General features: G+C 35.6%; 1 protein-coding gene across 3 annotated transcripts in view; it reads right to left on the reverse strand.

The window, feature by feature from the left end:
- LOC139935677 (uncharacterized) overlaps positions 1–13540 on the reverse strand; it is a 55870-nt gene that overhangs the window by 42107 nt on the left and 223 nt on the right. The window contains exons 1-2 of one of the 3 annotated variants that reach the window (XM_071930198.1): positions 13398–13540; positions 9420–9697 (exon numbers count right to left, since the gene is read on the reverse strand). In XM_071930198.1, the coding sequence (XP_071786299.1) occupies positions 9420–9466 (47 nt within the window). In that variant the 5' untranslated portion in view covers positions 9467–9697; positions 13398–13540. Of the gene's footprint in view, positions 1–9419; positions 9698–10779; positions 10849–13397 lie in introns of those variants that run through there. The other 2 variants (XM_071930199.1, XM_071930197.1) reach the window with 2 other exon arrangements.

The raw sequence follows: 13540 nt of genomic DNA on the forward strand, positions 1-13540 counted from the left end.
AAGTCTATATATCCATACGTACATGTTGCAAGCTATTTAGTCAATTTTAAAGAGGTCAACTGAACAAGTAATAATTATGTTCTGCCAACAACTAATCGACACAGGGCATTGGGCAAGTTGCACACTAGATGATAAATTTGTTACCAGTTTTTTTTTTACTTTTGCCCTTCCCTGGACAGCCTTTGCTTGCTTAATTGCATTGTCCAAAGAATAAAAATAAAATACAAAAATTGATAAATAAACACAATAACCTAAAAATGGAAATATTCATAACCTTGATTCATTCACCTTTATCAAATGACTACCCAATGAGACTAGTTATGCAATTACAATGTAGACTAGTCCACAGCCTTGTTCTCTGCTCATTTGTTATTTTACTGTTTCCCTTAAACATTTTAATATTTTTGTATGGGACTTGAGTTAAAAGCCATATGAATGATCTGTGCAGGGCCATTTGGACAGAACATCCATTGTCTTTTATGTGTTTTAACTGGCATTGTGACTGTGTTTTAACTGGCATTGTGCCTATGGAACACTGTTGGGAGAGCACTGTTCAGAATAATTGGTTTGTATATTTACAAATTAACAACGAAACTTCTGCATCCGAGACATGTACACGTACATTTTTATGAGACGCAAGAGTGCTACAAAGCAGAAAGATTAATATAAAATATACATTATGTGCAGATTTAAATGAGTTCTTCAAAATTCTGCCATTGTAATAAGTACTCCTCTTGATATTGGGTTGATTTGATTAATGTCTAGACATGAAGACAGGGTTTGATATTTTTAAATGTTCAAAACAATCAAATTTGTTGAGGACTATACTTTGAAGAAAAAAAAAATAACTTTAAGAACTTACAGTTTTCTCAAAAATCATACACCAGACCTTTTTTTGTTTTTGATAGATACACAAATCTACGTGTAGTATTCAAGAAAGGACAGAATTCTGCCATTGTTTGTCATTGTATTCGGCTCAATGCTAGGTTAGTCTGAGTGTTCCCTTATTCAAGCATACCATATGAAGCAGATTACCTGTTGTGGCTTACGGCCGAAATGTTTTACGATTTACCATTAAAGCGCATCTATACTCATATTTTTTCACCAGTAAACAATAGATTTGGGTACTTATTATGAGAACCTACGTTTTCTTTGTACCTTTGTCCAATCAAGTTTTCATTGTTGTGACAGCAGTATTTTCAGTCAGAAAGTTCAGAAAAATAGTATTGCGCAGAGGCAAAATTTGTTTGAATACTGACCCGAAGTAGTTCTAATGCAAAATAATATCTAAAAATGTTCAATGACGTATTTTACGTTCATGAAAACAGTGCAATATACTTGCACTACACATTTTGTAAAAAAAATATTTGCGTTGACTATAATACCACCAAACCTTCATCTCGTTATAAACTTCTTTTTTTTGTCTTATAATCATGTTTAATTTAAATAGAAAAAAGTGTACGTGGGCCTCGGGTAAAAACACTTCAGACAACCTGTCACTTAATACATTCAGTTTGTTTATTCCCCTACACGAAATCTATAATGGTTATTATAATAAAATATTTCAATTTTACTGTTTACGCGTACGGCATGATTATAACCAACAGCCTACGTGGCATTGACGTATACACATGAAGGGCTATGACAACTGACATAACTTTCTAGTGTCAATAGAATGTAGGTCATTCCCCTACTATCAGCAGTTCATGTGGGAACCTTGGCGATAAGGAGCAATATGAAGACTTCATCCAAATGGACTTGTTTACAAAAAGCACTTGAAGTTAATTATCATGTTCATAACTAATCATGTATTAGAAACTGACATCTTTTTAAGCAGCAAGCACTGACTGACGATGTGTTTTACATAAATTGTAATTTAAAATACCAGTAGACGGAAAATTTAATCACGGTAATTTTGACACCTCGTTTGTTAAAATCAGTTGAGTATTGTTGTTGCAGTATATGCTTACAGGTGAAAAAAAACCAAACATTTCCATTGTTGCACTAACTCCTATTGACAAGAACAGCTTTTCAAAATTCCTGCCATTTTAGCTTCTCGCTGAATCAGAGAGATCAATCATGTCAGTAGGAGTTACTGCAACAATGGAACTGGGCACTTTTCACCTGTAAGCAGAAACCGCGACAACAATACTCGACTGATGTAACAAACAAGGTGAAAGTCACCGCACATAAATTCTCTGTCTCCTGGTATTTTCTTTTGTAGAATATGAGTAACATTTTTAAAATTATGTGCTTTTACAACAGCTCAGTTACTTGTTTTGCTGTCTTTAGTTTTAGAATACACTAATCAGTATAAAAGACAATATACTAGATTTGCCATTCCCCGGAGTAAAAATCACAATACAATTTTTACGAAGTGACGTTCAATGTGTTCAGGAATAATCACTCATTAAAATAGTTGCAGGAATAAAAAATATCTTGAAAGTTTTGTAAATAAGTTTAACAGCATTATTATTTGTTTTAAATAAACTAAAATTTGAAAAATAGTGCAACTTCAATCGCGATTTTCTATTAAGAATTTGTTATGTTTTTTTGCTAAGGTCACTTTATGGTACGAGCAACAAAATCTGGACAATAACTTACAAATCACACACTAGGCCTGGGCGAATTATTCGAATATCCGGTTAATGGCGAATAGGTTTTCCTATCCGTAACCGCGAATGCCTTTTTTTTCTTAACCGGATATCCGCATAGGGCGCGAATACCTATTTACAAACCGGATAATTCTGTAATTACAACCGAGTAACCGGATATTCTTTAATATCCGAATATCCGCGGACGTCGGGCGACAACTGATATGAATGTTTTGTCTGAATCCTTATGAAACTTCTATTAAGACAGCATAAAACAGCATATATTAAGTATTTAACTATGCTCACCTCCGTGAAGAGTTAAAACAATGACATTTCTGACGTAATTTGTTCAAAGATTACAAAAGTTTTCCTTCACGTAGAGTCAATGACGATCAAAAGAAAAAGCAAATCGCCATCTTTAAATTAGATCCGGTCATTTTTATGAATGAACCGAGTGACACTGTCTAAAACTAATATCAATCCGCCCAAAAGATCTCATTCGCAAACGAACAGCGCCCTCTAGCGGCAAAAAAAAATTTTTTTTTTTAAACAGCGCCCTCTAGCGGCGAAAAAACTATTCGAATATCCGGTTAATTTTGAATAGTTGGCCAGCGGTATCCGAATAACAAAATTTCACTATTCGCCTAGCACTGTCACACACCTCTTCCAGGCTAAACACAATCTCAAGTTGATGGCAAGAGTTTCAGCGTGAAACATGCTTGAGCCCTTTGACAAAAAAGCTTCACTAAGTTTGCCAGTCCCTTGTGTCGTGTAATTCCTTTTCACGGTTGTCCCCTGCAACCCTGGATGTTGTTTTACCACTGTAAGTTTGCGTTTGACATGTTCATTGAGGATAGACCAGTGCAACAAGAAAGAGCCTCTGGAAAGTTACCCAATTTAATGCTCTCCAACTTGTGTATTTTAAGATAATTAGGCTCTTGATAAAATGCCTTGTACATGTCAGCTGGTGCCATTTAATAAATCTCTTCAACTTTCATGAAAGTATCTGTGTACATAGAGTAGTCTAGTTAAGATGAAGAAACTTGTGATTTCTCCTCCAAACAGCATTGCACAATGCAAACATTCAAGCTTTATGGACCGGTATATCAGTATATCAAGAGTCAACTTCCCAAATAGTTAAAATAAATTTTAATAATTTACAGCTGTTGACCTGGTAATGGATCTTAAAGCGTTATCATACCCTAACAATTGTCTTCAACCCGAAAAGAATATTCATTTCAGTATTAAAGCTGACAACTGTCTGTAAATAAAATATTAAGAACAAGTGTTTAAATTAAAATAGTGCTTTACAGGCATCTCAAAGTGCTTGTTGTTACTTTTTAAGACTGGTTTTTGAAGACTTTTATTTATGAAACCATTGTATGTACCCAATCGGCATGTGTATGGGGTCGGGCCATTCTCTTAAAATTGAGTCTTAACGATCAAAATTTAAACATATTAGTACACTAATGCTTTAGGTTTTTCCCCATATGTCCATATTTATGAAATTTTGAAGAAGAAAAAAATAAATAATAATAATTTTAAAAGTGTCATTTCAGTATTAAAAAAAACCATTCATTTCTGTGAAAATCAAATTTTCCTCAAAATTGTCTTAATTTTCATGCACATTTATTACAACTGGGCATATATGAAGTCTTAAGCACCTTGCTCTAGCTCTGGTGTTGTCAGAGTATGAGTTTGGTCCTAGTCATGGCACTTGTTTCCTTTTAAAACTCTTTGACACTTGAACCCTACACAGAAACTCACAACCCTATGTACTACACCTAGGACTCTTTAGATAACGTTCATGGTGATTATTTTCTTGTATAAGAATTTTAGTTTATCTTGTAGAGGATAAAATTACCTTCCAAATGATTTGAGCAGTGCTTTTCTTCACTTTTGATACCAAATTAAAGCTTTGAGGTTGCAATGGAAAGATAATATAGAGCCACTAAATCTAGAAAACAATATTTTTGAATGAAGTGAACATGTTATACATGGAAAGTCGTGCACAGAAGTCTGCTCAACTTCTGACGTCTCCAACAAACAATGTTTTAAACAAAGCATTTAAAAAACACAACACAATGTAACTTTGGAAATAAACACTAAACTATAGATGACTTCTGTATCGAAACTATCAGCAAAATTCTCTCAAATTTTGGTATTCTGTGTGTAAAAACATTGCACATGGTCTGATGTTCTCATTGTACATGTATTGCACATGTTGGTAGGTTGTTGATAGGATTTCCGACCTTTGAACCTACATGTATTTTCAGACCATCGTTATCTTGAGATTGTGCCCTTGTTTGGCTGTTTGGTGTTGAGTAAGGTTGCATGTGGTTTGAGGTACGCCTTAATACCTTGTTCACACATAGACGCAGTCCTTTATGCTTCGCTTTTGAAAGGGCAAGGGCACCAAGGCATTTTCTCCTTAGTAAAGGGCACCCTATAAGGAAATTGTAAATTTCTACTGGAGCATTTGCAGGGCATCAAGGCAAACACCAGAGGGCATCGAGGCAATCGCCTTCGTTACCTCTGTGAAGTATCAGGCCTACTGCTTCTACTACAATGGAAAAGTAGCCAAGAGCGTGGCCAATTGCAGACCAATCGTGGGCCAAATGTGGGAGGATCTCCTTGGGCTTGGTTTGGTTGGGGTGGGATCTCCCAGGTCGGGAAGCTGCATTCTTTCCCCACACTTATTTTTCAAAATAAGCCTAGCAGGGTCATAGCCAACAATGAGCAGGGAAAAGTCAAAGTGGGACTGCCATTATCACACAAGCAGTGTTGTAGCATCGTGGTGAGATCACAGCACTGTCGACAACCATTTCACAGAAGAAACTACTAGATCGGCATCGGTCTAGGTGTAATCGTAGTGACAGCGAGTCAGCAACAGTGTTGACATAGCAGTACTTTTGTACAAAATAAATGCATTGAAATGAAAATGTTGCGACTTGATACATTTTTTAGATTGCGGTGATCAGCATGGTCTTCGTAAGGTCGTAGGGCTGTGTGAACGGGGAATTAAACAGAAATTTATGTCTAACAATAAATGCTTGAGCGCCCTCAGATGGCACACATGATCACACCAGTACAAAAACCTCACGATCTCGAATTTGCCAAACATCATCTCAATTTTAAACAATGTAGCCCACACAAAAGTGCTGTAGAAGCGCTTTGAAACTTTCTGCTGAATGCAAAATTAATATTATATTAAGTTATGGCTACAAACTGCACTACAAATTATGGCACATGTAACCATCTCATTGAAACATGGGCTGCCAGTGATTCTCGACAGCTACTCAGTACTTCGCTGCCGGGTACTTTTTTCTTTTCTTTTTTCTTTCTTCCTTCAGATTTTTTTTTTTTTTTGGGGGGGGTGTTTCTTTTTCTTTGTGCCTCCATTTTTTTTTCCATGCAAAATTACAATCAACTTCAGGAAGACTATTTTTAAATAAACAAATCCTTTCTACCAACCATACAGTTCAGTTTCCATTCATGTGGACGCTGTAGGAGGCATCATCAAGTTACCCAGTTCCTTCAAATCAGTGACAATTTTCATGTGTCCAACAACCCTTCCCAACTGACACGCAACATAAAAATACTTGAATGAAACCAGAATCTTGAAGAGACCAGGTCCCAATTTCATAAAGCCTGTAAGCACAACAATCTGCTTAGCATGAAATTTCTTCCTTAATAAAAACAGGATTACCAACCAAATTTCCACGTGATTTTCAGGATAAGCAAAAAACAGCTGGAAAAATGCCAGTAACAAGCAATATGCATCAAATTAAAATTTGGTTGGTAATCTAGTTTTTATCAAGGAAGAAATTTCTTGATTTATAAGCAATTTTTTTTGCTTACAGGCTTTATGAAACTGGGCCCAGGTTGAAGAGACCAGTAAACAAAATCTGAAGATTTAAAGCCAAAAATTGAGTCAATTGATCAAGCCAGGAATCGGTCAGATTGCACCACAGAGCATCTAGGATCAAATTATTTCCGGGGCTCTTGGACAAGCCCGCACCCCATGCTGTAAGGGCAACATGCTTTGGCAGGTTCAGGAGTCAATATAACAAAAAATGTGATGATTTAAAAACAACATTGATTCAATGGATTAACCAGACATTGTTCAAATCCACCACAAAGCATCTGAAATCAACAAATTTCCTGGGCCATTGGGCGGGCCCATACCCCATGCCGTAAGGGCAACCGCTTTGCCCTTGCTCAGTCCTTTGACAAAACTGGCTACTTACATTATGTTTTTTCTCCTGCTACTTCAAAAACTATGGACAACCCGCCTATCTTCGACAGAGAATTATATACACTAAAATACGTACATTGTACACCACTGCACAGCATAAAATATGTCTGGGTTGTAGGGTTCATTATAGGCAACTCTAGGGGATAAATCCAGAGGTGATTATATACTGTCAGATGGTAAGATTACAGATCTATTATTTAAAGAAATCTGCGCAGCATGTTTGTCAAGACGTATTCTATTATTATGTTCTTGTAAAATTGCAATCTTTTCATCAGCCCCAGTGATATGTTCAGTGCTCTATAAACATCCGACCTCTGTTTACGTCAATGGAATTAAAATTAAAATTCATCACTTTTAAAGGAAGTTTATTTTGGTCATACTTTGGTGATGACCTCAGAAGGAATTGTGTAACTTGTAGCCAGAAAGCATAGGGTAGTTCTAATTGAAAATCTTTAGGTCTATGGACACATTTTTGAAGGGGCACCAAGTCCACCCAGGCCTAGTAATCATTTCAGGACAAATAACTGCTTTCTGGGCTTGATTGTCTTTGGTGGAAGATATGGAAAGACGATTGACTAGTAACTGCATTGAAAAGACATTTAAAAGAATGACAACAAATCAGACCTTACACAAAAGAAAACATTCTTTGATACCAGAGGCCAGAAAAAACTAATATTTCATCCAGAATATTCCAGGCCACATCAATACTGATCCTTCAGAGGACACTTGAAATCTGAAATACTGCCAATGTCGAGAAAACAACCTTTCAAGATGCCACAAATGAATGCAAATTATCACTTAAAAGAAAATGTTGTCTACACAAAAACTGACCAATGAACTTCATGACTTTTCACGAAAAAAAGAAGAAGTAAATAAATTTGCTTTAGAAAAATCAATGCTGTACTTTCCCTTAAACAAGAAAGAGACAATTGATGGAAGCTTAAAAATGCACATATCAAGTCAAGGTACACATTGTACTGAATACACAAACATGTTTTAAGAAAACTGTGCCTGCTAATATGTATTTTTATGTCCCACTTAGCCAAAAAGGTCATATTCTGATTTGAGTATGCTTTTCTGAGATTTTAAAACACAAGACTACTGAATTTGCATTATAATCAGGTGACCACACATTGTACGTACACATGTGTATAGTATAACCAAAAACTTGGAAATAATGTGATAACACAATCAGCGAAATCAGTCATTTTCAGCGAGGAATATTATTGTACCTTGTAAATTAAAGGAACACGTTGCCTTGGATCGGACGAGTTGGTCTATAAAAAGCGTTTGAAACCGTTTGTTTAAAATGCATATTGGTTGGAAAGATGTTTTAAAAAAAAAATGCAATGATCCACACAAATTTGCCTCAAAATTGCGTGGTTTTCCTTTTACTTTGCGAACTAACACAGTCGGCCATTTATGGGAGTCATAAATTTGACTCCCATAAATGGCTGACCGTGTTAGTCGACGAGAAAAAGGAAAACCGTGCAATTTCGAGACATGCTTGTGTGGGTCATTGTATTCTACTTTTAAAACATCTTTCTACCCATTTTATATGCATTTTATAACAAACGGTTGCAAACGCTTTTCAAAGACCAACTCGACCGATCCAAGGCAATGTGTTACTTTAATGTTCTGGAGTGGAAATGTTTCCTCTAAGTGGTCTAGAGAATGCCTATCCGTCTCTTGAGAAGAGATTGTGTTCGCCAAAACGAACTTATTGCAATAAAGTGTAAATACATGTAAGGTAAGGGTTTTATCATACAGAGTTTCTCATGCTGAGCTACAGAGTTTTGAATAGGGAAAAAGAAGAATAAGAAATTGAATCATCCTTTTCACGACTTTAAAGGAACACGTTGCCTTGGATCGGACGAGTTGGTCAAAACAAAAGCGTTTGTAACCGTTTTTTATAAAATGCATATGGTTGGAAAGATGTTTTAAAAGTAGAATACAATGATCCACACAAGTTTGCCTCCAAATTGCGTGGTTTTCCTTCTACTGTGCGAACTAACATGGTCGGCCATTTATGGGAGTCAAAATTTTGACCCCCATAAATGGCCGACGTATTAGTCGACGAGGTAAAAGGAAAACCACGCAATTTCGAGGTATGTTTGTGTGGATCATTGTATTCTACTTTTACAACATCTTTCTACCCATATGCATTTTATAAAAAACGGTTACAAACGCTTTTCAAAGACCAACTCGACCGATCCAAGGCAACGTGTTCCTTTAACTAAACCAAGCTTCAACATTAATTCTTCATCCAAGAAACTTATTGGCTTTCATTTATCGGTACTTTTTTTCCACCTTCCTCTTCTAATCCCCCAATATAAAATTAATAATACAAAATATAAATAAAACATATTTTTCAATCATGACCCTAACATGGGCCACTGCACAGTTACTTTCTGACTCAAGCTACGTAGGGGCGCCCCCTGTCCTCCCTAGGATTGACGCCCATGATGTACAATGTACCCCCAAACAATTTTTTATTAATCTGACAAATCAATCCAACAAATCAAATAAATTCCAATACTGGTTATTATTGTCAATATTATACTCACAATTTTGTCTTGAACTTTGGCAGAGAGATCCTTCTGCTGTAGTTCATATTGAACCATAGAAGTCGAAGTGGTTGATCATCACCATGTCAATTCACAAACAGTGCAGGCCTGGGGTTGCCTTCAAGCTGGCAGTGGTATCAACACCTGTCCATACTACACGATGCAAAACTATAATGATACCGGCAATATGGTCACCATCGTACATGAGCAGCAAACTTTACTCATTGTTGATGGTATGTGATGTGGTAAAAATCCTCTCACCTCTGAAACTCCATTCACTACAAACAAAACACACACAAAATCAAGCATATAAGTTTGTACTCAAGTTTGGCATCCCCTGCAAAAAATCCAACGGACATCCACCTACCCATACATTTTTTTACCAGACAGGAAAGCCCCCCAAAATGTGGCCAAATAATTAGGTATGTCCTTCACTTAAATAAAAAAGTTTAAACAAGCAAAAATGACAATGAAGTGATCAACTTATAATTACATTTTTTTCTAAATTACATTTTTGCACGTACTTAATTTCAACTGAAGGAACTGAAAAATGAGATCACGTGTCTCTTGTAAAACAAATTTGGAAGCAGCAGGATATGGCTCACCTTCATTGAACTTGGTATTTTTTAAACCATAAAACAAAACGAAAAACTAAGAAAGAACAAATATCATATTGGCCATGATTTTTGAAGTGTTTTCAAGCGCTGTATACATTGTACTTAAATCTCAAGTCATGTGCAAAATAAAAAGCAGAATCGGGCAAGCTCGAATAATAAAGGTTGTTGGTGTCAAGCCATTGCCTGTGGATGTTGTATTCACAGGAAAGGGAGCTTATCATATTGTATAAAAAATAATGACCTAGACATAATGTAAAGACTAAGAGTCAAAATCCTCTCCACATTCATGATAATGGTCTGACTTGCTCGTTATCCCTACTTAATACGCATTCAATCAGTTGTTAATTCCTTTTCAACATGACTTGATGAGTTGTGCCCATCTGTCCCTAGACTAGTGAGGAGGCTGTTAGTGAAACAACAAGCTAACCGCTCTGACTACTTATCAATGAAAAGGCTATGGGCAAACCCAGAGGAACTGTAGCGGGTAGGATACAGTATGATTATGTTGTATTGTACGATCACAATGAGCCTGGTCAACAATATTCCCACAGCTAATTGCTTAATGCATTTCACAAAAACATGAACAGATTAGTGAATGATTATTTGGCTATTAGTTGATTTAATTTTTAGCTTATGGGTTGGGAGAGATGGAGAGTGTTACAATCATACTCACAGGCCTTTTCAGGTGTAATGGCAAAATTATGAAGGTTTTTTTAAACCTCTAAAGATTATATTAAAGTCACCTGGAAATATATTTTTTTCTTCTTCAAACATTAGAGTATATTTTTCTGAACACGACTGCACAGTTTTCTAGAATATGAAAGAAGACTCTTGAGAGTGCTATTGAGACCTATTCCTGCAAAAAAAAACAATTAGTTGTCATAATATGATAAGTTTAGGTTAATTGATGTAATCCTTTTCTGCAGAAAGCTTGTTTCCTGAGCTTTAACACTTTAAATCAGCAGTGGGCAACTTCGCTGATGGGCAACTTTGCTGAGTATCCTTTTGATTTCTCACCCCTTTTGTCCTTGCAAGAGGAATTTGTTTAAAAAATACCTCTATCGTGAGGCAAGTCTTGAATAGTTCTGTTCTTTGTACTTTTTGTTAAAGCAAATGTATGTATTGCTATTGTTGTGCAACCAAGGCTGTTTTGTTTAGCTCTACAGCTTTTAAAACTCAAAGTCAAGGGCACTTTACAGAATGAAGCATTTTTTTTTTAACCTTGCTTATACTTCCAGGTTTTTTTTGTGCCTGTCAAGAATTGTAATTGTTAACAATCATTGCCGAAGGGAAAACAAAATTACACCTATGCAATTTGTCAATGTTTTAATGCATCATTCAGAACGTACTTCACAAACTGACAGACCCTATTTATTAATCCCTTTTTTTGTCTTAATCCCGAGCTTTAAATGCAGCTGGAACTAGTTTGAATGAACTTTTATTTACATTTTACAGAACAGAGAAATCAACTTTATTAGGAAGTCCGGCAAAATTTGCCTTTTTTTTCACAAAACCCAACAAGTTTTATACCATTGGAAAGAGGATAGCAAAAGGAATCCAATAGTGTTATTTTATTTCAATAGCTTAACTAATGGGAAAGCTATGCTCACTCAAACATGGCAGAGGGACGTTTTGAGTCTGTCAATTTCTTACTGATTAAAAAAGCATGGAAACTGCTCCTGATTTATTGATAAGGGCATCAGACATAATAAATTTGACACAATTGATCTTGGTATTCGTTTTCAATGGGAAACTTGGTGAAAATTGTGTCCTGTTTACTTATTTTAAAGCCTAATTATAAATTTTAAAAAAGGTAAACAAATTGAAATACATGTAGCATGAACTTATATCTTTTTTTCTTTCATTTCAGGTACCTCAAGGCTGGAAGATTCAAGCAAGTCAGTTTCAAAGACATAAGCTGCACATTTAACCGCTACCATGGCAACTGAAAACGTGCATTTTATGTCAATAAACAAATGCTGGTAAAACCAGTTTTTTTTAACATAGTGACCAAGTATTTAATTAAAATTAATATCGAGTCTTAGAGTAATTATGTTTACTTCTCTGTTTATTATGACACAAATTTTAAGCCCTTGCTTTTTGGAAAGTTAATAAACATTGCCGAATAGGATAGATCTCTTATTTTAATATCCGCACAAAAAACTTTTTTTATTTTGATAATTTTGTTTATTAAAACAAATTAATAAAAGTTAAGTTTTAACCTCCAACAATGGAAAGAAGTTTAAAAAAAAAATGGCAATCAGAACATAATTTATTTTAACCCTCTCTGAATTGAACCCAATAAATCCCCAGGCGAAAGTCGCCAGGTGTTTCTCATTCGGGTCTATTTTTGGTGTATCAGCGAATTGCGCAATCTTTCACAGACTGATGTCCATCACTCACACCGCAACCCTTGCTGAATATGCCTTTTTCAAGTCAGGGGACACGACCCTTGAAATGGCAATTTTTGCAGGCGGTGTGTCGGAATGCGCAGTGCCACGCTGCGTTTATTTTTCTCTATAAATTTGCTTTGCAATTTTTTGCAATATTTCATAATTCAAAAACAAGCACATAGACAACCAGTTCAGAGTCAAACCTTTCAAATAATTAACTGTCAAAGAACTTTTAAGACCTATATGTAATTTCGTAGCATTTTCAGAAGAAAAATCTACATTATATGTCCGTATTTCATGTGTTCGAAAAACTGGGCAAATATTACATTTTTATTCATGTGAATTATTTAAAAACGGTAATATTGGAAAGCTGACAAAGTTCTATATCATGTACTTTGGTTTCTTGCATTATCTAGAAATAAAAGAGCACCCTCTAGTATTCTTGAGAATATACTTCTTGTGACAGTCGACAAAATGGACGTTAAGAGATTTAGACGCGTCAATTTCTGGCCCCGAAAACAAAAAAGTAAACTTAATTTTTAACAGTTTAATAGATTTTTTTTTTCCCGTAATTATTAATCTTTATTCTTCCAGAAAACTGAATATCGTTTTATTTGGACATGGTTAACGTTATCAAATGGTGAGTTCATGAGTTATGCACAGCTACTTTTCACACACAAACCTACGCTTTACAAAACTGCCATTTTGACATCTTCCTCCATGTTTTGACAGACCCGCTAACGCTAACTTTATTTGTCAACCGACAACAATTACTCAACATAAAGTTTTGATTTATTTTATAAAATACCTGGCCCTTGTGTTATTATGAAGCAAACAAAACAAAAGGCAAGAATTATGTAATAATGAAACAAAGATGGGAGATAAAATGGGGCAAACGAAATTAGGTCATGGTAACTCGAGTAGAGTGGGGACGTGTACACACAGCACAGGCACACCATATCACTCACAGAAAAACTGGTGCGTGCGATGATGCGATGTTGTCCTACGTAGTTTGTGTATGTGGGCAGCAGGCAGAAAAGAGCCCTTCACAAGAATACAAAACTCTTCGGATCCCTTCTTGCTATGTTACATAATCCCGGTAGAAATGTTA

Source organism: Asterias amurensis, chromosome 4, assembly GCF_032118995.1.
Source record: "Asterias amurensis chromosome 4, ASM3211899v1".
Taxonomy (NCBI): domain Eukaryota; kingdom Metazoa; phylum Echinodermata; class Asteroidea; order Forcipulatida; family Asteriidae; genus Asterias; species Asterias amurensis.